The sequence below is a fragment of the Miscanthus floridulus genome, chromosome 10 (genome assembly GCF_019320115.1).
Source record: "Miscanthus floridulus cultivar M001 chromosome 10, ASM1932011v1, whole genome shotgun sequence".
NCBI lineage: Eukaryota > Viridiplantae > Streptophyta > Magnoliopsida > Poales > Poaceae > Miscanthus > Miscanthus floridulus.
Window position 1 is genome coordinate 141,317,004 of NC_089589.1, and position 25,482 is coordinate 141,342,485.

Sequence of the window (25,482 nt, forward strand, 5' to 3'; positions counted from 1 at the left end):
ACCAAGAAGAAGGTGCAAGTTATTTTTTTGTGTCCCCTAGTTTAATTTTTCTTAAGGGGGGTAGCCAAGTTGAAGAATTTGCAAGAGGAAGTATCATACGTTTTAGTTGAGCAGCGGAAGCGTGGTGGGCTCATAACCCACAAGTTTCAGGATCGAAACCTTTGCAGGAGATCAATAAGATAGAAAACCATGCTTATGCAAACTGAGGTTCAAGGGAAGTTTAACCAAGATATTGATAGAGCTACTGGAGAAGCTTTTAAGTTAGTTTGGATCAAGAGACCTCAGCTAAGTGTTTGAAGGAGTTCAAAGAGAGGTTGAAGTAAAACCTAAGTATTAGCTTTGTCAGATCCAGACAAGAGCTTTATATCCACTGTGATGCACCCTATCAAGATGTGGGATGTGTCCTTATGCAAGAATAAAAGTAGTGGCTTGTTCATTAAGTCAACTAAGGAAGCGTGAGTTGAACTACCTAACATGTTATCTGGAAGTACTGACTTTTGGAAGTAAAAGTGACATATAGGAGGATCATAAGAATCTACAGGACATCTTCACAAAGTTGGTTTTGAGCATATGACATCATTGTTGGAATGAAATTGATTATGACTCGGAAAAGTGCTATGACCTCGAGGAGCAAAGTCATGGCCGATACCTTAGCAAAGGAGAGTTATGCTAAGAAAGTTCGGGTGACACCAAGGACTAAGAATTGTATTCCAAGTTCGAGCAACTTGACCGGAATCATTAATGTTTTGAAGATTGGTAGTAGAATTTCCTTCTGACCAAGAGATTCGTTAGGCTTTGTTAGAAGGTGAATATTTTAAGAAGAATTGATATTATGGACTAAAATGGAAAGGTGGCCTAGTGATTAGAATTACCAGAGTATTGTTTGGAGTACCTTGTAGAATCTTGGAATTAGTTTGACAAGTTACTTGTAGTAAGATTAATAGGTATGCAAAGTAAAGTGGGATCCTTATCAAGAAGATAGAACTACATGAGAAAGTAAAGAAGAATTCAAAGACGTAGTATCCCTATCTTCTAGATAACGTCTTTCGAATCTCAGGGACGAGATTCATCTTAAGGGGGGTAGAATTGTAACACCCTAAAATTTGAACTTCTGAAAATAGGATTAAAATGATTTAATTATGAATTTTTGTGCTCATGAAAATGTAGGAAATAAAACTTTTTGTTATATTAAAATTCATCATAAGGAGTAGCAACATGGTTATGCATACATGCTGGTGCATTTGATTTATTTGGTTGAGTGGTTTGAATCAAGATTCAAAATGGTTTGAATTCCTTTTGGAAATAAATTTGAAAATGGTTTTGAAGTAAAAGAAAAGAAAGATAAAAGAGAATTGGAAAATAAAAGAGTTTTAAAAGTTGCAAAGTTTATTTTTGAAAACCTACCCAAAAGTTCTTAACCTATTTTGAATTGAAAGTATATTTGAAACAATATTTGAATTTGATTTGGGTCATATTTCAATTTGAATTGAAAAAAAGAAAATAGAAAAGGAAAAACTCGCTTTCCCTCTCCCCTCCTATTCGACCCAAAGCCAGCTACCCTGGCCTGCCCTCTCTCCCTCACTGCCTTTTCCACGTGGGCTTCTGTGCTGGCACCGACCTAGCTCTTCCTTATCCCCACGTGGCCCGCTTCCCTCCCTCCGCAAAGCTGGCCGGCCCACTCCCTTCTCTTCTCTCACCGTGATAGCAAGCCCACTCCCTTTCCCTCTTTGTCCGACTAACAACCTGACCCCGCCTCTTCTCTCGCCGATGAGCCAGGCCCCCACGTCAGTCCCACCTTCTTCCTCCTCTCGTCACCAAGCCGGACTACTTCCGTCGCCGTGTCCGTCTCTGCCTCCGCCTATGCCTCTGCGTTGTCGTGCCTCCCAAGCACCCCGACCAACTTAAATAGGAGTGCTGTGCTGCCCACATCACCTCACATAACCCTAGCTTTGCCTAGCGCCAGCCGCACCACATTTGGATCTCGCAGTGTGGAGCTCAACGCCTCTAGGATGCCTCCACAGCTTCACCGCCGCTCTGAGCCTCTACCAAGCTGCGCATGGTGGTAAGGAACCCTATGAAGCCGTCTTCCCCTCGCTCTCCCGCTCTCTACTGCATGTACGATCTCACCGTCATTACCGAGCCACTGTTGCTCAAGTAACGCCGTCTCCGATGCTTGGAAGCCCTTACCGATGCCCTAGTCGCGTTCGCCGTACTCTCCGCTCCATCCACATGTCATTCCCGTGATCTATGGTGGCCGGGAGTGTCTAACCAAGCTGCACCAGTGCGAAGCTCGCTGGTTTCCATGGCGCCGCCGTCTACCAGAGCCGCTCCACGACCTCATTTCTTCCATTTGCTTTCAACCGTTGGATCTCCAAGCAATGCTCGGGATTACATCTTGGCGTACTGTTTTGTTGCGGTGCACGACATAGTCGTAGACCCCACCCACCGGATGCGTCAGCTGGCCACGTAAGCCGGTCCACCACTGGTCCACCAGCTTGAACCAACCCTGTCCCACCACATGTGCACATGTGGACGCCATGTCATCACCGTCGCTGACTACGCGGCTATTTTGCTAAAGATACCCCCTGTTCCATTAAAATCGACCCACCATCCTCTTCCTTTTCAAAAGTAATTCGAAATATGCCCCTGATTCTTCTATGTTTAACCCTAGATTTTTCTAAAAATGACGCCTGGTCGACCGAACTATTTTAATTTAGTTTTTAATTATTTTTAATATGAAATTGATTTCAAAATATTTACAACATTACCACTACCTTCTGTAGGCCATATCTTCTCCATTTTAACTTCGATTTGACCCATTCAACTTGCGTTAGGTTCGTAATTTCATAATCTACATGTTCATACTACTGTTAGATATGCTTTCAAATTTTAAAATTCAAGGTTAGACTTAATCTATTATTTTATTAAAGAAAATCTTGTTTAATTCATAACTTTTTCGTTATAGCTCCGATTAGAGTGCTTTTTGCGTCTGTGTGTTCCTCGTGAGACGTAGATTCGTTTTACAAACTTTTCATCTTGATTTTATGACTGGTGTACTATTCTAATTTAGATATACTATTTGCTTCATGTGTGATTGCATGGATGCTTGTGTGGTGCTTTATGATCATGTCTAGTCGGTGAGCTATACGTGGTGAATCATCAAGCAGATCTTTGAAGTTTTGGACTAGAAGAAGGATCAAAGTTTAAGGCAAGTATGGCATGGGATCTTCCTTGTTGTCCTATACACCTTTAATCATTGAATTCATACTGCATGTGTCTACCTTGACTGCATTAAGGATTTCCTAGTGCTTTGTTACCTTGTGCCTTATTACCTATGGGGTATTGCATTGGGTAATATGATGCTAGTGCTCAAACTATGACCATGATCTTGTAACTTGACTAATGGATTATGCAATAATCACTAAAAAATGCTTTTTAGCAACATGGAACAAGGAGGCTAGAGCATTGGGCTATTTTTATGGTACTCTAGATTCCTCTCCCTAAGGACTTATCTATAAGTGATCATTTGGGACTTACAGTACAACTATGAGGGCTATATGGCTCTGACTTTAGCTTAGTATGAGGTCCTTTTGTAGCTTGTTAGAGGTTACCTTTATTGGCATAAGAATGGATTACCGAATTAGTTATAGTGTGGCCTCTGTCCCCTTGTGTATAGGCTGCGCGTCATTGTGCCATCAGGAAGGGGGGCTCTACTTCTGTTTGTCGAGTGAATCTAATGGCCCTAACTTGTTAGATGAACCTTTGAAAGGCTTCATAGTAAACCCTGCCGACCTTCCTAGGTAGTGGGTCAAGAGGCTGATCACCTCGGGTGAAAGGGTAAATCACGACTCATAGTGAAAGTGTACAACCTCTACAGACTATAAAACTGGTATATCAGTCGTGCTCACGTCACGAGCGGCCTTGGAACATTTACGGAATAGATGATGAACACTGATGATACTAATGATAAAGATGCTCACTAATGATTATTGTTTATGCTATTCATTATTTATATTTACCTGATCATGTGTTTATGTGGGCTTGTGAACAAACTTGTTTCCACCCAATTGCTAAAAGATGACTCATTAAAAGCTAATCGTAGTTAAACCAGTATCAGCCTTTTGAGCCTCATAAACCCCATGTTATATTTATTGAGTATGACATGTACTTACACTTACTTTACTTTTTAAATCTTTGAAAAAATCCCGGATGGGTACCAGATTGCTAGAGTTTGGAGGCATTAGATTTGTGATCAACCAGTCAGTTGTCCCTGTGGAATTGGAGTCTTCACTCGAAGATCGGAGTTATTTTTCCGCTGTTTGCTATCTAAGATTATTTTCTTTATACTAAGTATGCTATATATTGAGCATTGTCTTTCGATATTACCCTTATTTGTAGCTATATATGAGATTTGACTTTTTGGGCTCACATATGGTGTGTATCTAGTTTTGTTCTTAAAACCGGGTGTTACAGCTATGTTTAGCAATTTTTTGAGAGAGATTGGGTTAAGGAGTAGGATAGTATTATGGCTTGTTTTAGTAGCCTAATATACCCTCTAAGGTATAGCAAAAGTGGTTTGGGGATTGGATCAATGGTTTAGACATCTCGAACGCTTTAAAATCCGTGCATAATATGAACTCGGGCCGTCTTCTTATGTTTGGCGCAGTCACCAGGCCGTCCTACCCCAACATCATGGTGTCGGTGCGTTGGGCACGCATGCACGCGCGCATGTGGCCACGCTGGTCGGCTGCTACTGCCGTAGCCTGGCCATGGTGGGCAAGCAGCTAGCCGCCAACCGTGAGCCACCGCACCCGTCGCTCACCTGTGCCTGGCTGTCCTACCACCGTGCCACGCTGCTGCCGCTGCCGTCGCACCTCCTGGGCTTGGCTGAGGCTAGCCGCAGCGAGCCACTGGCCCTGCGCCCTGCTGCTCTACCTCGCACTGCCATTTGGGTGCCGTCGCAGACGTGCTGCGCTGTAGGTTGCGTCCGCACTACCGGCACTACTCACGTCACGATGCTACCACTGCTGTCTCATCATCGTCGCGTCCATGCTGATCTGTTGCACCTCTATGCTTTTGCTAGCCCTATGCGTGTCGCCTTTGCCGTGCGCACGTGTGCGTGCCACCGTCGCCACACCATTAATGGCACTGCAGCACGCGGGCCACGCCGGTCGGACGCGCGCACGTGTTGTCCGTAGCACCGGCACATGGGCCTCCTGTGCTCGCCGCTCGCGTCCCACCAAGGCATGGACGAGCCGAGCCCACCAGCCGCACCGTCTCTCTTTCCCTCTTTCTCTCTTTGCTTTCCACCACCGTCGCATCGTGTCACGGTGAAGCCAGAGAGCGAGCACCTCTAATCAATTCCTCATGCTCGCGTCTCTGCCTTCATGCCCCCTCTCTAGCTGACCCCACCCCACCTTGACTCACATCACGCTGAGCTCCAATTTTGGAGCTTTGTCTGCCGCCGTGCCGTTAAGGCCCGTCGCCGCTCGCGTCATGGCCAGTCTCCACCACTTCATCCCGCGCCAATTCCTCTGCACCACTAGCTAGCCTTAGCTCCCTCTTCATCATGCGCATGCTAGTCGCTGCTCTAGTGCTGCCTCCTCACTGCTGACGCGGCCATGCCTTTGCGGTCTGCCATTCACCTCACAGCGCGCACATGGCTGGCCTCGCTCGGGTCGTCTCTGGCTGAGCTGGCTTCTCGGTAAGGTCACTGGTGAGTGGTTGTTGCTCACCCGCTACCCCTACCGCCTTGCTATTCTTGCAGCTCACCTGAATGCCATCGCCATTGCCGCAGGGTGCCCGCCGTCATGGAGAGGTCCCTCTACTGCGTCCCGGCTCATGCAACTGCCGCCCATCATCTCGCGTTGAACCCTAGGTGAGCATCGACCTCGTAGATAGGTCAGTGTGGGTCCCGTGTGGCTAGCGCAAGCGCTAGTGCCACCGTTCACCATGCTGGCATGCGCAGCAGAGGCCGAGGACCTTGCCGTTGTAAAGAGGAGAAAGATCTGAGGGTTCTGTTGCAAAGTCGCTGTCTATAGAAATAGTAACGTGGACTGCGGGTTGTTTTGCTCATAGTCCAAGGGCGCTTTTGTAAGAGTGTCGACACGCGCGGGCTTCCTCGCCGCAGGCCGCCTCCGCGCGTGGGCCGCACCTCGCCTGTGGGCCACCGCGCATTGCGCCATGTGGGTCGCGTTGGGCCGAATTGAGTTTATCTTTTTCATGGAGAATAGAAATATCTTTTCGTTTTAATTCTGAGCTGAACTTTGGTAAATCATATAAAATCATGTTGGTATCCAAAAATTGTGAAACTAATTTTGTTAGTTCCAAAAAATTGTTCTCTATCTATTGGTGTATTTAGTTCATATATATATTTGTTGATACCAGGAACTATTAAATCATTTGAGAGTGCTTAATATTATTAGGTTAAATATGGTAGGAATTTTTGTGGCAATATGGTGATGGCTGTTGCTTTGAAAATTTCACGGTAGCTTCATGGTATTATGATGTGCTCACTGTAATTTTTGTAGCTTTAGAATAGACTTAACATATGGATAGTGAAATGCTCTTTGTTCAAATATATATTAAATCATTCGTAGAAATAAAGATATATCCTTCATTTGTAAAGCTAGGTGCTTGTTAGTTGAACCCAACACTTTACTTGATGAAGATGATAGTTAGCTTAGTATCTTAGTCATTAGAGCTAGCTTAGTAGTTTACCTTGTGTATTCTTAATTTAGGAGCTGCTGTTGCTAAAATACTAAGTGCTGCATCATCGTCGCATGCATGTAGAGAACGAGTTGGCGGAGATTGTGACCATCGAAGACCATGAGTTCGAGGAGGTGATCGAGGAGTACAAGGAGGAGATCCTCGTGTAGGAGGAGATCCCAGAGCCGCCACTGACTGACTGAGCTAACACCGTGCCTGCCCAAGGCAAGCCCCGGTGCATAACCCTTATTTTGAATGATCACTGGATATATATATATATGATGTGCATTTACGTTATCGAATTTATATTGAAACTACATGCATAGATATACCTACCCAGGAGTCCTACTAGCATAGGTCGAGTAGTTGCTATGCTTAGGCTATCGGTAGCGTGAGTAACCTGCCGTTACTCACTATATGTGATTATTATTATCACTCTCATGATAAAATGGTGAAAGGAAATGAAGACCGGGCAGGGATATGGTACGGGTATTGGTGGGTGTAAGAGGTTGTGTCCTACGGCCAATAGGGCATAGCTTGTTACACTGTTTTCCCTGTCCGTGTCGGTTAAGGACCGGCTATTGCATTGGATTCTAGTCAGGTCACAGACTTATTATCCTAAGCACATACTTGTTTATGGGAGCTGGGAAGGCTCGTTGCTCTCTTGTCGTGGGTTCTAGCTCTTTCTAGACCGACTGATTAGAGGTGGGGATGGTGGAGGTGTAAGCACTAAACTGAGTCCGGGACTCAGGAGTGGGGGCTTGAAGTCCAAGTTTGGACGGGGACCTGGACCCCTTGATAGGAGAGTGGTGGGTTGGTCCTGCTTGTGCCTAGGGTACAAGCGGGGTGTATGTTTTGGGGTACCCAGCTAGGCTACATTGATTCACGAATTGCCGTGTAATACGGTACGACTTGTCTACGATCTAGCACCATAGTAAGAACTGGAAGATGAAAGATGGTGAAATGGATCTGATTGCTCAACTCTTGCTTGAAAGTAGAACATGTGCTTACATAGAATGGCTAGATAAATGAACTAATCATGACTGCTAATAAGAACATCCATAAGGATTCACTACTAGTAAGGCTTTTCGCAAAAAGGAAACCCAGCAAACCATAAAGCTTATCATATCCTTTGGAGCCGGGAAGTTATTCCCACTAGTCGGGTAAGTCTTGCGAGTACATTGTGTACTCAGGGTTTATTTACCCCTGTTGCAGGTGCAACTTGAGGAGTAGCTATTGAGTGGAGGATTCTTCTAGTAGGCACAGATGGATCCTTGTATCTTATCGTTAGAAGTTTATTTCAATTCCGCTATTTAAATTCCGCACTCTGAACTTGGTATTGTAATAATGTATTTTTGAGAACTCTTGATATATGAAATGGACTAAGTATTGTAAAATCATTCTCATTATTGGATCCTAGAGGAAAAACGTGGATTATTTGAGTTCTTTGTTGGGGTGTGCTCGACGGAACCGTCCGATGTAGCTTGCTTTTGGGGTGCTTAGTGTTTAGTGGAAGACAAGTGCCTCCGAAGGTGTGTTATTTTGGACAGTTCTGCCACAGGTGGTACCAGAGCCAATAATGACTTACGAGTTTCATAACTCTTTTCAAAACCTAAAATTTGACCAACAAAAGTTTTACGAAAAGTAGGATGCGATAAAATTATGTAAATAAGTATAAGCCCTAGCAATATGGTCTATCTAGGATAGCGGCACTGGTTTTATCTAATCAAGTTTCTATAGATACACTAACTTACGCTGCATAAGAATCATTTAGTGTACGGAAAGTGAGTATGCGATGTGCTAAAATTTTTTGCGAATGCCGCAATATTCTAGCTTGAGTGAACGGGTAGGCCGATGCATGCATCATGAAAAGAAAATCTTGCTTAAACTAAACTTCCCCCACACATATAAATGGATTAGTGAATCAATAGGATAACTTAAAAGAATGCCTTAATAAAAACCTTATCATTTCTCTAAGTCTCTTGTTCCTAATCTAGAGTGTTGTCCCTAATGGTTGGTTCGTATCTGTTTATAGATGAACCTGAGGTCGGGTCGTGGGAGTACAATGCTAGGGCAGACCTGGGCGATAACGGTCACGGTGAGGGCATTAGCAACACCAACGGGGAGAGCCATGAGGCCCCACTTTTGCCTCCTCCTCCACCACCACCACATTCGATGACCCATGCGGAGATGATGGCGGAGATGCTGGCTGCTCGGTCGGGTCAGCCCGTGCCTTGGAGATGCTAGCCTAGGCGATTGGTGGCTTTGGCCATGGGGGCCATGGAGGCAATGACGTGAATGGGGGTGGTGCCCATGGTCCCAAGGGGCCCTGTTCTTACTAGGGTTTCTTGAAGATGCACCCACCCATGTTCACGCCGACTGCTGAGCCTCTGGATGCGGAGCAATGGCTTCGTATTCTAGAGCAGAAGTTTCAGCTGCTCACTGTGACTGAAGAACAGAAGGTGCGCTTTGTAGCGCAGCAGTTGTTGGGTTCTACCGGTGCATGGTGGGACACATTCAATGCCATGCAGCCGGTGGATCATCGTGTGACTTGGCAGGAGTTTACCGCCGCTTTCAGAGAGTACTGCATTCCTGCTGGTGTGCTAAACAGGAAGTTGACGGAGTCCTGGACCTGAAGCAAGGGAGCATGTCTATGATGGATTATATGAACAAGTTCAACCATCTGGTATAGTATGCTAGGACCCACGTCGATACTAATGAGAAGAAGAGGGACCGTTTCTATCGCGACCTCTCTTACAGTCTGCAGAAGGAGTTGTACATAGTGAACTACCAGACTTTTGGTGCTATGATGAATGCTGCTATTGCCATGGGGGGACTTCAGCATGACTCTCAGGCTGAGTGGAAGCGCAAGCGGGTGATCACTAGATCTTCTAGTCACCCCCAGGCTCAGAAGGTATAGGCTATCAGGCAGGTGCCCTATCAGTCTTCGGGTGGGCAGTCATTCCATCAGCCTCAGCAGACCTACCATGCACCTCCCACTTAGTACCATGCACCTACTCAGCAGTGCAACCACAGCCTTAGGGACAGAAGGTTCTGCCTCATCAGGGCTAGGGGAATAAGCCGGGTGCTTGTTTCAAGTGTGGCAAGGAGGGCCACTATGCTTGGGAGTGTCCATAGAACCAGCCTACACAGTCTTCCCAGCCTTCAGCCAACTCCTGTCTGGTCAAGAGGACGATTATGAAGAAAAAGGTGCCCATGAGCCGCTCTAGACAAGTCAACTTCACTGAGGCTAAGGAGATCTTGCAGAATGAACCTGTGATGGCTGGTATGTTTACCATTGATTCCCACCCAGCATATGTGTTGTTTGATTCTGGTGCATCACATTCATTCATGAGCATGTGGTTTGCATAGAGGCACAATATATCTCTTATGGCTATTCCTATTGCCTATAGAATCAATACCCCGGGTGCGTAGTTGTGCGTTAATACTCGGACGGACATAGTCAGATTAGTGCTAGCTACTCACACTTACCGCCTCCAGTTCATGGTGCTGCCTGGGCAAGGCATATGTGCTGACCACTCCAGCAACAGAGCCGAGCACTCCTGGGGTAGTGTCGAGCACTCCGGGAGGGATGCCGAGCACTCCAGGAGTGGTGCCGAGCGGTTCTATAGTGGTGCCGACCACTTCAGGATGGGTGCTGAACGCTCCCATAGCAGAGCCGAGGGGTCTTACAGTGGTGCAAACCACTCCAAGACTGGTGCCGAGCACTCCTGTAGTGGTGCCAACCACTCTAGGAGTGGTGACGAGCGGTCCAGGAGTAGTGCCAAGCACTGCAGTCGGGGTGCCGAGCACTCCAGGTGCTGTGCCGACCACTCCGACAGAACAAGGGACTCCATTGACGCCGATCGAGTTCGCCTCGCCTCTAAGCGACATCACCGAGTTCGTGGAAGCCTTCCACGACGGTGAGAAGGTGTGGTTCCACAGGTTGGACGACATCGTCGATGGCACAGGGTCCTTAGGCCTAGCGGGTCAGTTACTCAATGACCCAGAGCTGCTTCTCATTAGTGCAGAGGAACCACCCATGTTCGTGCTGGCCGAGCGTGATGTAAATTGGCGACGGGCGATGCTAGCGGAGATGAAGGCGGTTGAGGAAAATGAGACTTGGGAGCTCGTCGATCCACCTCTAGGATGCCGTCCGATCAGCCTAAAGTGGGTGTACAAGGTCAAGCGGGACGAACACGGCGCCATTGTCAAGCACAAGGCACGCCTCGTTGTCCGAGGCTTTGTCCAACGCGAGGGCATCGACTTCAAGGAAGTCTTTGCGCCGGTAGCGTGCATGGAGTCTATCCGACTGCTGCTGGCTTTGGCAGCAGCGAAGGACTAGCGCATCCATCACCTGGACATAAAATCGGCCTTCCTCAACGGTGAGCTGGCGGAGACTGTCTTCGTTAGGCAACCTTCGGGTTTCGCCATCAAGGGAGCGGAGCACAGGGTGCTCCGACTACGCAAGGCGCTCTACGGGCTATGGCAGGCCCCGCTAGCGTGGAACTCCAAGCTTGACGCCACGCTGGATGAGCTTGGGTTCACGCGGAGCGCAACCGAGCACGCGCTCTACACGCGGTGACAGGGAAGGAGGAGCTCGTCGTCGGCGTGTATGTGGACGACTTGATCATCACCGGCGGGCGTGCGGAGGACATTGATAGCTTCAAGCGTGAGATGGCTGCTCATTTTCGAGTGAGAAATTTCGGCGCGCTCTCCTACTACCTCGGCAACGAGGTGAGACAGGGGAAGGAGGCGCTCACACTCGGTCCGAGCGTGTACACCTCGAAGCTGTTGGAGCGGAGCGGCATGGCTGAGTGCAAGCCATGCGTGACTCCGATGGAGGAGCGGCTGAAGCTGACTAAGGCTAGTACCACGGCGAAGGTAGATGCAACACTCTATCGAAGCATCGTCGACGGTCTATGCTACCGAGTCCACACAAGGACGGATATTGCGTTCGCTGTGGGCTACGTCAGCCGCTTCATAGAGGATCCCCGAGAGGATCACTGGGCCGTGGAAGTGGGCTGCAGCTCACTGCATTCAGCGATGCAGACATGGCGGGGGACATGAACGGACGGTGAAGCACCTCTGGCGTGCTCGTCTTCCTTGGGTCGGCTCCAATCTCATGGCGGTCGCTGAAACGGAAGGTGGTGGCGCTGTCCACATGCGAGGCAGAGTACGTGGTGGCGGTCACAGTGGCGTGCCAAGCTGTGTGGCTACGCCGGCTGCTGGGTGATCTAACCGGTGTGGTAGCTCACCCACCAGCACTGATGGTGGACAACCAGCCCGCCATCGCCCTCGCGAAGAATTCGGTTCTCCACGACCGGAGCAAGCACATCGATGTCGAGTTCCACTTCCTTAGGGACTGTGTTGATGGAGGGCAGATCGTCATCGAGTTTGTCGAAACTGGTCGGTAACTCGCGGACGTCCTCACCAAGCCGCTCGGCCGTCTTCGGTTCACGGAGCTGATGAAAATAATCGACATGGTGGAGGTTCTAGGGTTCGCAGCAGGATTAGGGGAAGAATTGTAAAGTAATCTGCTGCTCTCCCTCTGTACGCGCGGCAGGGGCAGGCGCCGAAAGGGCTCCCCTGCTGCTGCACTGTAGCCACGGCAGAGGTAGGCGCCGAAAGGCTCCCTGCCGCACTGTAGCCACAACAGGGGTAGGCGTCATAGTCAGCCCTACTGTCACATCTAGTAACTGTAGCAGCATGGCAGCCTGGCATATCTGTGTAATAGAATTAGATGAGTAGAGTTATATATATAGCTTCCCACTACACCGCAGTAAAGGGAGAGAGTTTAGTTTAATTTTTTTTAAAGAACAATCCAAAAAAAAATTCAACTGAAACAAATTCATCAAAGAGAGAAACAAAAACTAATGAACTAGCAAGAAGCTTTGCTCCTGCATTCGCTTGGCTTGCTTCACTTGCTTGCTGCACAAAAGCTAGCGTACCATTTTTTTTCTTCCTCCATGATTGGATCCCACGGTTGGTTTCCTCCTCCGTCCAATCATCCAGACAGCTCAGGGCAATCCTCCCGCGAACAAGTCACCAAAATTCTTAGCGCTAAACACCTATCCGATGATGCGGATGCTTTGCTACCAGAAAGATGCGATCACGGTGGCAGGCGGATTCCCTGCTCATCGTCATCACCAGCCAGCTTACTGTGAGCTGTTGTTGCCGTTGTTCTCTTCGGCGCTATCGTCGCCGTCCTTGTCGTCGTTGCCCCCGCCGCCACCGTCGCCGTCGTGCTGCTGCTCCCCCTAGGGCTGCTGGTGCTGCTCCTCGCTCCCGCCACGGTTGTACGCATTCAGCGCGGTGAGCATGCCAAGGTTGGTGTCTGACACAGCTGCGGGATGTAATATATATTTGTCAGCGCGCGGTGCTCGCTGTTCTGGCACCTAAAGATGATGGTGCCGCGCCCTCGGATTGCCACCCTTGAGCCGTCACCAAACTTCACCGTGCCATTCACGTTGCCGTCGAGCTCGGAGAAGGCTGCGTTGGAGCCCGTCATGTGGTTGCTGGCGCCGGAGTCTAGGTACCACCGCTGCTCTGCTCGCCGCCCACACATCCGAGGTGAACTTGGACGCGTGGTTCATTGAGGTTGACAGTCTTCAGAGCCTTGCCGTGCCGTACCACCGCCATCACCTTTTCCTTCTCCTTGGCCTCAACGTCATGCAGTGCACAGAACATCGCCATCAGGAGAATGGCCTCACCATCCTCATCAGTCTGCGCTAAATGAGCCTCAACCTTCTTCTCTTGCTTACGATTTGGGCACTCCTTTCTCCAATGGCCCATCTTCCCACAGCGTCGGCAAGCGTTGGGGTCGACCTTCTTCTTCTTCTTCTCTGAAGAAGCCTTGCCGCGGCGATTGCCATCGCCACCGCGGCTGGAGGAGGCTTCTCCGAACTTCTTCTCCTTCATCCGGGCAGCCCACTCCTCCTCTGTCAGCAGCAGCTTGCCACTGTCCGTCGTTGCTGTGGTCTGCTCCATGCGCTCGTTCAACGTCCGCAGACGGCCTATCACATCCTCAATGGTAAGGGTGGACAAGTCCAGCATCATCTCTATAGAGACAGCGATCTGGATGTACTTCACCGGCACGGAGTGGAGGTCTCTTCTTCGTCGATGGTGATGTCGTGGCTCCTTAGCTTGCTGATGAGCGACTGCAGGCGGAGGGAGAAGTCCTCCACCGACTCACCATCCTTGAACTTGAGGTTGGCGTACTCTTGCTTCAGCAGCTGTGCCATCGCCTTCTTTGCGCGGTCGGAGCCAACGCATATCGCTGCAATGGCCTCCCACGCCTCCTTAGCATAGTTCTTCGCCCCCAATGGCTCCCTGTACTCCGCTGACACAGCAGCGAGGATAGCCTCCGATGCTGACATGTCGTCTTCTTCGTTGTCGGTGCCCTTGTCAATGACATTCCAGAACCGTCGGGCACTGAGCTTGACCTTCATGGTCACCGCCCAATCGCAAAAGTTGGTGCGAGTCAGCGTCGGCCAACTGGTGCCACTGACCTCCTGCACTGTGCGCACGACGACTTCCTGTCGTGGCTGGGCAGCCACAGCAGCGCCGCTGCTGTCGACCATCTCCGAACCGTCCGTCATCGTCAGCGGTTAGTCCAGCGACGGCGCTTGTACGGCTCCGATACCACTTGTTGGGCCCAAGATCTCCCGCTCGAGCGAGCCGACCGCTCACCGGCGTTCTTGCACACACACTACGGCTGGAGGTAGAAGAGGGAGGGATAACAGAGCGCACACACATAGCACCTGCACCAGTGTTGGTCGGAGTTCTGCAGAGAAGATGGCAAAACTGAACTCTCTCTCTTCACTGAGTTGCAGTGCGAAGCTATATATACAACTCTACCCATCTAATCCTAATACACAGACATGCCAGGCTGCCATGCTGCTACAGTGACTAGATGTAATAGCATGACTGATTTTGATGCCTGCCCCTGCTGTGGCTACAGTGCAACAGGGGAGCCTTTCGGCGCCTGCCTCTGCCGTGACTACAGTGTAGCAGCAGGGGAGCCCTTTCGGCGCCTGCCCCCGCCGCGCGTATAGAGGGAGAGCAGCAAATTAGTTTACAAGTTTACAGAGGATGAGTTTGTTCATCATCAGAGCAATGGGCATTTTGGAGCTTGAATTCACCTCTGATGGAGCAGGCTGGAGTCGTCCGGTAGCATCATGGCTTGTTGCCCATCGGCACCGCCGTTTTGGAACCACGACGAAGGGCCCGGCTCACCGGTCGGTCCTAGAGGCAACTGCATGTCGGTCTGGAACTGAAAAATGGCAGGAGGCAACATCTTGATCAGATATCCAAGCCTGAAAAACGTCTCACATGCACCTGAAGCTGAGGTTAGTTAGTTACCTGGGCAGCAGCACACTGTAGGCCGATCAGATGTTGCTTTGCAAAGTTCTCCTGGAGAAATCCAAATCGATGCAGAAGTCAGAACTAATCTGAGCTACTGATTTTCTTTTTTACCTAAAACGGCACTATCTGACTTGATATTCAAAATTCAGATATAGTGAATTGTTGCTAGATATTGCGATTATAAAGTGTTAATATATTTTTAGACCAAAGGTCCATTGGCCCAGCTTCTCTTGAAAGCTTAAACGAGAGATAAAGTGTTAATATATATCATCTGAAGTCAACCAGAAGGTTACAGATGCGTACCTTATGGATTTGGATGCGGTTTAGAGATTCTTTGAGAGATTGCTCCATTGCTCTTATATGGTCGATATTCTCAACTTTCTCAGGATCGCTCCAATAACTGAAGAACAAATCGTCTAGCTGTTACACTTCTCTCAAATTTTTTGCCCATTATTTTTGTGATAGGATATTATGAATTTTATAATCAATGCCATAGATGCATAACAGGGCCACCTTTAACAGGATCATGTGTCATGAAAGGAAAATCACAGCAGCACTGAATGGAAAGATTTCAAAAGATATGCATGCTCAAGTGAATTGATGCTATTCACCTGAGACGCTTCTGAACCTCCGCCATTTGACACTGCAATGAACCAAGATGGCCTGATAACTCCTGTCAAATTATTGAAACCAAACAACATTAGAAACATGAAGAAGGAAAGAAGAAATCACACGACTTGCTTGTTCTAGTTGTCGATTCATCATACTCTACCTCGACTGTCTGACCCCTGCAATGGATTCAGAAATAGTAGTATGTCAGTGATTTCTATGTAATTAGGCATTTCTGTTTGCTATGAGCAATCTAATTAAAAAAAATCGGCAGGATTACCCAGAGCCTAAGAAGTCTTGAATATTTACATCGTGGTCTAGCTTCTTGAAAGTCTTCTTTAGGGCCTTTTGAGTACAACAAAGGGAGATCATTGAGGTCATGCATTCTGAAAAGTGGTAAGGTAAGAGAGTAACCGTGTCGGTAAATCTGTTGGTTGAGATAACTTACTTCTAAGCTCTCCAGTTTCCTGTTCAGCGGTAGGAAAAGAACACTAGTTAATTAGTATGTTTTTTGTAAACATGTATGCTTACAAGATCAATATATAGGACCAGAATTACCTTTTAGCTCTCTCTTGAGGGGTTAGCTGCGCATATTTTGCTATGACTTCCTCAATGTTGCTGCAAAGACAACAATGTGTAAAGGAAAGATTTAGTGCAAATTAATAATTCAAATTACCATCTCAATTGTTTTGACAAATCATTGGACGAGCTACTTAGGTAAAAAGATTACTTGAATAGAATAAGAAAAAAAATCGTAAAATGGAATGGCATTTCAAAAAGGACAAAAAAGACACATTAATAATTTGCAATGGTGATCCCGATTTCACCACAACATTCACCAATTCCGAAATTCAGTAAGAAAAAGTCAATCCATGTTCACAAAACTTGTGCATGAAAATTGAAAATCGTACTACGAACATGAATGTGTAGTCAATGTGATCGAGCAAACAGGAAAATCAGGAATGGATGATCGATGCATGCATGTACCTTCTTTCGCCGATGCAAATGGTGGGTTTGCCGGTGGGCGAGAACATGAGGAGGATGAGATCGATGTCACACAGGATGGAGAGCTCCTTGGCCTTCTTGAGGATCCCCGACCGCCGCTTGGAGTACGTCACCTGCCTCCCGCTGTTGTTCTCCAGCCTCTTGATCTTGAGCTTCACCCTCCCCATCGCGGAGACGACGAGACTGGTGAGAGGTGCCGCCGCCGCCGCCCCTCCTCAAGACCACACCGATCCCAGCAGCCGCCGCCGCAGTCTCTCTGTCCCAATCCCAACGGATCGCCGAGCTCTTCCTGAATGGATCCAACGCCAGCAGGCAATTGGATTGCGCGAGCTGAACAATTGATCCGTGCAACTGGGAGCCTAGCATATGTGCGGCTTGTGAATGCAGAGGGGAGGGGAGGGACGGAGGAGGAGGAGGATGAGGAGGGATCGCGCCAAGAACCAGCCGGCGAAATCGGCAGTCGACCGGGCCGGCGCGGGAGAGGAGGAGGAAGGAGCGGCTGTGCATGGAGGGAGAGGAGGGCAGAGAGGGAAACGCGCGGGAGGTGGTTCGGCTTCCCTCGCGCGCGCACTCAACTGACGCAACTCACTCGCTCACAAAGCGGAATTACCTACTCCTACTACCTGCTTGTCTCCTCGTTTTTACGGCGTGCGTCCAAGAGCCGTACAGAAGTACTACTACTCGGAAGAAGACGTCATCTTTGTCTCCCTCAAGTATCGCTCCAGTTGACGAATCCTTGTTGAACTGTAAAGACCGAGTATTTAGGGTCACTCAACTTGCAAAACCGTGTGCTAAACTACCATTTGTTATGGTTATACCTGACACATGATAGTGGTTATGACCGGTCAACATATGACTTGGCAAATGTTCAACATATGTAATCGGTAGTTCATGTACAAAATGATGGTAAACGGTAGTGCATGTACATACAAAATGAAAAAAAGGTACCGGACCCCACATGTCATCCTCTTCGACAGAGGTTAAGACAAGTGGATTTATATGTACAGTGGTGACACTACCGGAGACGGCTTCTTTGCCGAGTGTCCCAGACTTTGCCGAGTGTTTTTTATCGGGCACTCGGTAAAGAGGCTGTTTGTCGAGTGCCAGAGAGAAAGCACTCGGCAAACAAATGGCACTCGGCAAAAAGGTGGTTTGCCGAGTGTCAAACAATAACACTCGGTAAAGGGCCGCCGCCGTTAACGGCCGGCAGCCGCCGTTAATTCTTTGCCGAGTGTCTTCTCCTGACACTCGGCAAAGAGGCTCCTTTGCCGAGTGTCATTTTTTGACACTCGGTAAACCATATTTTTTTCACTTTTGACATCCAAACTTTTTCTACAGTCCTAAGACAATACCTGGTACTCCATGTTCCAATGTGGCACATTTCTCGAACTTTTTCTATATTTCTTTAATTTATTTTATTTAATTGAATTTTCTTGGATAATTCAAATTATAACTGCTAGTCATTCGAATAATGACAAAAATTAATGGAAAATGATATTCATGTTATTTAGTATAATGTGAGGCCATATCCAGGAACATACCACCAATTTCGAACATCTTGTTCACGAAACATGACCACGAACTTGCGGTCGAGTTATTTTTAAATTCTATAAAAAGCAAACGAAGTCCGAAAATCATGAAACATGTCAAGATATCAAGATATCATATGTGGAGGCTTTGATAAAAAAATGAGGAGGTTTCGTGCAAGTTGTCACGTACGATGCTTGCAAACCGAAGCCAGCCCTACCCCCACCCGTGCCGCCCCCCGCGCCGCGCCGCCGGAGGCGGAGGAGAAAGAGAGGAGGAAGAAGGAGGAAGAGAAGGAGGAGGAGGAAGAAGGAGGAAGGACGAAGGAGGAAGAAGAAGGAGGCGCCAGCCCCGCCGCCGCCCCCACCCGTGCCAGCGTCGGCCACGCCCGCGCCGCCGCCACCCCCGCCCATGCCCGCGCTGTCCCCGGCGCTTCCCCAGCCATCGCCTTGTCCACCGGCGCCCTGGCCCCTTCACCATCGCCGCCCTACGACACCCACTAGGTATGCCCTACCGTCGTCGTCGTCGTAGTATTACTAGTAGTTGCGGTAGTAGTAGTGGTAGAGTAGCAGTTGTGGTAGTCGTAGGAGTGGTTGTGACATTATTATATATATGTGGTTGGATATAATCTTGTGCATGTCGGCCATCGTGCCGTTCATATATATGTGCATGTCGGCCATCGTGCCGTTGGTTTTCTTGCAGGTTTTAAAACCCTCACCGTGTAGGGGAGGTGCTACCGAAATTTTGTATTGACAATTTTATGTTTCTTTTTTTATAAGAAGAGCCCGTCGGAGCGGAGCCGGAGTACCTCGGCGACCCCGATTGCCTTCCTCGCCGCTGCGGGTCTGCCTGCACCGCGTCGCCTCGCCACTGCACCGACCCGCCACGGCCCCGCTAGCCGGACTCCACCACCACCCTAGGTATAACCCCTCTTTCCGTATCATGGTCGTAGATCACGTAACCCAGTTAGGCGTCTCCTGTTCGAAAGAGATACGGTTGGAAATATGCAGATATTTGCTTATCTAAAACTGTATCTGTTTTGAATTGTCCACATTTTTTGGACATTCCGCGGATGCGTAGGTGGGGTTAGTTTCCATGGTCTGCTCTGATCCGAGATAGAATTTCGGCATCATCTCCCTGTTGTTCTCCGGATACACACTCTCTCTAGCAGGACGTGTATTTGGAGAACAGCGGGGAGGTGCTGCCGAAATGCTGTCTCGGATAGGAGTAGAGCATGGAAACTAACCCCACATACGCATCCTCATGTGGGATTAGGACCTATCCTCACCTATTAGATAGTAGGAACATCGTGTAGATGCAATTGATGTTTGTATTACTTGTTGCTATATATGTTAGAGGATGGAGGACCGTGAGTAGATGTACACGGGCTACGCAAGTTAGGGTCAGGTCACCAATGAATGGATCGACAAGACCAATGCTTTTTTGGAATGGGCATTTGGCGTGGCTACTAAAGGAGCGAGTAAAATTTGCTGTCCCTGCAGCAAATGTGCAAACAGGAAAAGACAAACGAAGAAGGTCATGGGGGAACATCTTTGGAAGAATGGAGTTACGGTAGACTATACCCGGTGGGTCTACCATGGTGAAGCCAATCGTATGAGAGAGGAGGTGGTGAGACCACGCGTCGAGGATTATGATACTGATGCCAGGGTAGCAGACATGTTAAATGACTATCACGAGGCACAGTTCATTGAAGGATGTACGGAGGAGGAGCCAGAGGCAACCGCAAAGGCGTTCTACGACATGTTTGCCGCAGCACAGAAACCCCTTCATGGCCAGACAAAGGTTTCTCAATTGGATGCCATTCGACGCATAATGGCGTTAAAGTCCTAGTATAGCCTGAGTCGAGACGCCTTTGATGGTATGTTGATAGTTATTGGTAGCCTGCTTTCGGAGGGTCACCTTCTGCCAAAGAGCATGCACGAGTCACAGAAACTCCTTCGTGCACTTAAGATGCTGTATGAGCAGATACATGCTTGCCCGAAATGGTGCGTCCTATTTAGGAAAGAATACATGGAAGCAAAGTACTGTCTAAAGTGTAAATCCTCTAGGTTCCTGGAGGTAGATTCTGGTGATGGCCAGAAGAGGTAGCTTGACATTCCCGTGATAATCCTACGGCACCTTCCATTCATACCGAGGATCCAATGGTTATACATGACCGAGGAATCTACGAAACAGATGACATGGCACAAAAATGGCAAACGATACAATCCTGACAGGATGGTACATGCATCCGATGGTGAAGCATGGACCCACTTTGATGGCATTCATCATGAGGAAGCTAAAGAGGCTCGTAATGTATGTGTTGCACTGGCAATAGATGGGTTCAATCCTTATGGAATGATGGCTTCCCCATACACATGTTGGCCCGTGTTCGTTATCCCCCTCAACCTCCCCCCGGTGTGTGCTTTCAACGACAGAATGTATTCTTGTCGTTGATAATTCCTGGACACCCGGGGAATAATATGGGTGTGTTCATGGAGCCTATGATTGATGAATTGGTCCTTGCTTGGGAGGAAGGGGTATGGACATATGACCGAGCTACAAAGAAAAACTTCAAAATGCATGTTTGGTACCACTACTCCCTGCATGACTTCCTGGCGTATGGGATATTCTGCGCCTGGTGTGTTCACGGGAAGTTTCAATGTCCAGTATGCAAGGAAGGTCTGAGGTTCATTTGGTTGCAGAAGGGTGGTAAGTATTCATCGTTCGACAAACATTGGCAATTCCTCCCTCTTGACCATGCATTCAGATGAGATATCAAGAACTTTATGAAAGGTGTCGTAGTGACAGACCCTGCACCACCGATAATGACTGGTGCCACGGTTCGTGAACAGATAGATGGTCTCGTGGTCAATCCAGAAGGTGATTTTGTGGGATATGGAGAACAACATATGTGGACTCATAAGTCGGGCTTGACTCGGCTCCCCTATTTTGATGACCTTCTCCTTCCACACAACATTGATGTAATGCACACTGAAAAGAATGTCGCCGAGGCACTTTGGGCAACAATCATGAACATTCCTGACAAGTCAAAGGACAACGTTAAGGCTAGAGTGGATCTGGCAACATTATGCGATAGACCAAACCAACATATGAAGCCTCCTAGTCGCGGCAAGACATGGAGAAGGCCTAAGGCCGATTTTGTCTTGAGCAAGCCCTAAAGGAGGGAAGTACTAGAATGGATGCAGATGTTAATGTTCCCTGATGGGCATGCAGCTAATCTGAGGAGGGGAATGAACTTCTCTACTATGCGAGTCTTAGGGATGAAGAGTCATGACTACCACATATGGATTGAGCGGCTTCTTCTGGTGATGGTTCGAGGCTATGTCCCTGAGCATGTCTGGCTAGTGCTGGCAGAGTTGAGCTATTTCTTTCGCTAGCTTTGTGCCAAGGAGTTATCTCGGACCGTGATTGCTGACTTGGAAAGAATGGCACCTGTGTTGCTCTGTAAGTTGGAGAAGATCTTTCCACCCGACTTCTTCAATCCGATGCAGCATTTGATTTTACACCTCCCGTATGAGGCACAAATGGGGGGCCCGTGTAGGGCCGTTGGTCCTATCCAATCGAGAGATGTCTAAAGGTTCTTCGAAAGAAATGTAGAAATAAATGCAAAATCGAGGCTTCCATTGCAGAGGCATACAGTCTAGAGGAGGTGGCGAACTTCACAACAACATACTATGGTGACAACCTCCCTAGCGTGCATAATCCACCCCCTCGTTACAATGCTGGCGAAAATGAATCGAACCTTAGCCTTTTCCGAGGGCAACTCAGAAGCACAAGTGCATCGACCCCCAAGACCTTGAATCATGAAGAGTGGCGCCATATCATGCTATACGTGTTGACCAACCTTGATGAAGTGGCGCCATACATGCAGTAAGTTCTCAACGAACTTGTTAAATACGCCGTCACTATTCTGCATCCAACCCCCTTGTTCCTCGTTGGTACAGGGAATTTCTTCATGAATTCTGACGTCAATCAAGGGATCCTACCCCGTAGCAGGTAGATACCCTTCTTAGATAGGGTGCAGGAAATGGAATGCCTGATTTCATTTCTTGGTTCAAATGGAAGGTACCGTCCAATTTAGCTCATACTTAGTTTGACATTCCAAGTTAATCGTACGTGCGAATAATATAACGATGTATCCTGCTTGAGTTTGCAGGACCAGAGGGATGCGTCTATGCGTGCTGAGTTGAGATAGGTTTCCGATGGCTTTGCCTATAGGCTCAGGTCATTTTCTAGTTATGATGTGAATGGATATCGCTTTCGCACAACAAGCTACGAGCAGAGTCGGTCCAATCGAAGAACCACAAGTTCCGGATTTTTTATGCCCAGCGTTGATGAGGTTGAGTATTATGGAAGAATTGAAGAAATATACGAACTCAAGTTTCATGGTTCCAAACCTTTTAATCCCGTCATATTCAAATGCCATTGCTTGGATCCTAAAGTAACGAGATGGACATATTCTAATCTTGGGCTAGTCGAAATTCGACATGATTATGTCTTACCAGGAGACGATGTCTATATTATGGCCCAACAGGCCACACAAGTTTATTATCTCCCATATGCGTGTCAAACCATAAGGCATCTTAAGGGTTGGGATATTGTGCACAGGGTATCACCACACGGTAAAGTGCCTGTCCCAAACGATGAAGATTACAACTTAGACCCAAACACATATGACAGAGAGTTCTTTCAAGAAGAGGGACTAGAAGGGAGGTTTGAGATAGACTTAACCGAAATGATCGGAATGGAAGTAGACAATGAAACGGTTATTGAAGAGGACGCTGGAGATGAGGTGCAAAATGTGAAGGACTTACAAATGCTTGAGCGATTACATTTAGACAATGACAATGACAACATTGCTCATTCGGATAGTGTTGATTATTTCGACATGATTGATAGTGATGATGAGACTTATGATCCAGCTAATCCTGATCATGAAGATTATTTCTAATACATGTAATACTATGTTATTTTGTAATTATGTTTTTGTTTATTTTGCATCTATTTCTAAGTACTTCTTGTTTATCTGTGCTTATTGGTTTACTCTTTTTAATTGCAGGCGATTGAACAAAGATGGTGGGCGGTGGGATGAGGAAGCTAACGTCCTTGTACCGAAGGACAAGGACCACTACACCGGGGGAGAGTAGGAGGAGGAGCAGCCGTAGGAGGGAGTCGTCGCCTGTCGCCCCATCGCGTGAGGAGGAGGAGCAGGTGCCCTAGGAGGACGCTGAGGAGGCACAGGAGGATGCACAGGAGGACGACGAGGAGGTGTAGGAGGACACGCAAGAGGACGCATAGGAGGACAACGAGGAAGAGGCGACAGCAGGGGGTTTCGCTTCCTCTAGTTCATCGAGCGTCTACGTCCGAGGTCCCGTGAGCCTCCCTTAGTGTCCGATACCTCGTGAGAGACGCCCGCTGATTCGACCCAAGGGGGAAAAGTAAGTAACTTTAGATGTTATCACTACTTTATATGATATGTTGAAAATCAAAATAGAAATTAATAATTTTCTTAATCACTTGGGCAGGAACTGGACGATTGTGGTGAGTGGAGGTGGTCACACACGCCAAGTCAATGGCATCCTCGGTCTTCTGTGCAAGGAGCACTTCCCTAGCCTGGTTGAGTATGCCAGAGTGACGGGGCCGGCCTACTCGTTTGACCACTACGCCGCCACCCCCGATGCTGCAGATTGGGCCCATAGGGTATTCAACAACAAGGCGGAGCAGGTGAAGCAAGAGCTCTGGGTAAGTCTTCCTCGCACTACATTGCTCAATACATTCTTGAAATAATGAATGGATACATCGTGTTTGTATGCAGGATTTCTTTAGATGCCAGGACGGACATGAGGCTAGGGCGGATGCGGTGGCTACCAAATGCTACAAAAGACTCATCGTGGACATGCATTACGAGGTGCGTATCTAGGCCGTCGTAACTTATCACGGGACCATCCTTGGAACGAAGGTTACCAAAAGGGATGCAAGATCCATGACGCTGACCCGGGACCAGTACCTGCAGGTAAATACAGAACATTAATACTGATTCCTTTTGAGATTAAGTAGGCTTAATTTCATCTTCTGATATGTCATGTACTTGATGGCCTGTAGATGATTCCTTATTGGTGCATCGTGCATCCCCAGTGCTGGGAACAGATGGTGGATAGGTGGTGCTCACGCGAGTGGGAGGAGACGCACAACTTGTGCTGGGAGCGGCGTTTGATGATGCCAGGTGTAGCACACCATCAAGGCAGCCACAGCCTTAGCGGATACGTAGAAACATGGGTACGCAAATTCATTTATTTATTCTAGCGCTCAATTTTGCATGATTTCTAATCATCTTGCATTTTTTCTCATAGTCGGTGTCACATGGTGGCCAGCCTTGCTCCATCTTCAAGGCATTTGCTATGGCCCACAAGGGCAAGGCGACGTCAGACATCGACTACAACCCAGAGGATGGGCCCAAGGTGTACAGCAATGCGACCATCCATAACCGCCTCAGTGAGTACACATCGATGGCAAGGGAGGTCCTTGGGTCAGAGTACGATCCAAGCACCAAGGACCTTGATGGAGAAGTCATCATGAGGGTGGGAGGAGGCAAGAAGCATGGGCGGTACTGGATTGGCGGCGACGCAATCGACTCGGCCGCTACACCTAGTCTCTCCCAGATTTGAGCAAGCAGCACCAGCAGGAGCTCGGCCATACGACCTCGGCAGGACACTTCACACCACCGGGTGGAGGCACTCGAGGTTATTCTTGGTTTTTTCATCGTTCATTGGTTTTTTCATACCTTTCCTTTGCATTATTGTAACATTGGGGTGAATATATTGTAGTCCCAGCTGGAACAAGAGAGGAGGATACGGGAGCAGATGCAGACGAAGATGGAGAGGGTGGAGGTTTAGAGGGAGACCGAGCAACAGAGGATGGCAGAGATTCTTCAGTACATGCAAAGTCTTGGCGCCGCTACGGGTGTAGCCCCGCCACCTTCGCTATTCGCTCCACCTCCACCTCCTCACTATTCTACTCCTGTGAGTATAAATGTTTTAGTTTGTATGTTCATGCTTACGGTCAAACCTAGTGGAGTATGAAAGTTTTATTCGTGTATGGTATATATTTATCTTGTCTCACACATGCAATCTCTTCTCCTTTGTGCAGAATCAATCGGCGGCATCGAACGATCCTCATGCTTCAGCGAATCCTTCACCAAATCAGTGATGATACTTGTGGTTGTTAATGATACTTCTATTTGCA

The 25,482-nt window shown here is 48.1% G+C and overlaps 2 protein-coding genes across 3 annotated transcripts in view; one reads left to right on the forward strand and one right to left on the reverse strand.

Moving 5' to 3' along the window:
* Nucleotides 1-17,161, reverse strand: part of LOC136485898 (agamous-like MADS-box protein AGL65) — a 36,534-nt gene extending 19,373 nt beyond the window's left edge. The window contains exons 1-9 of one of the 2 annotated variants that reach the window (XM_066482708.1): nucleotides 16,672-17,161; nucleotides 16,243-16,302; nucleotides 16,133-16,151; nucleotides 15,965-16,029; nucleotides 15,848-15,863; nucleotides 15,687-15,748; nucleotides 15,379-15,475; nucleotides 15,073-15,123; nucleotides 14,853-14,983 (exon numbers count right to left, since the gene is read on the reverse strand). In XM_066482708.1, coding sequence (XP_066338805.1) covers nucleotides 14,853-14,983; nucleotides 15,073-15,123; nucleotides 15,379-15,475; nucleotides 15,687-15,748; nucleotides 15,848-15,863; nucleotides 15,965-16,029; nucleotides 16,133-16,151; nucleotides 16,243-16,302; nucleotides 16,672-16,856 — 686 coding nt within the window. In that variant the 5' untranslated portion in view covers nucleotides 16,857-17,161. The remainder of the gene's footprint in view (nucleotides 1-14,852; nucleotides 14,984-15,072; nucleotides 15,124-15,378; nucleotides 15,476-15,686; nucleotides 15,749-15,847; nucleotides 15,864-15,964; nucleotides 16,030-16,132; nucleotides 16,152-16,242; nucleotides 16,303-16,671) is intronic. The other variant, XM_066482709.1, reaches the window with a different exon arrangement.
* Nucleotides 17,162-18,377: 1,216 nt separating this feature from the next.
* On the forward strand, nucleotides 18,378-18,719 carry LOC136489855 (uncharacterized). The gene has a single exon (XM_066486378.1). The coding sequence runs from the start codon at nucleotides 18,378-18,380 to the stop codon at nucleotides 18,717-18,719; it is 342 nt and encodes a 113-aa protein (XP_066342475.1).
* Nucleotides 18,720-25,482: the final 6,763 nt, after the last annotated feature.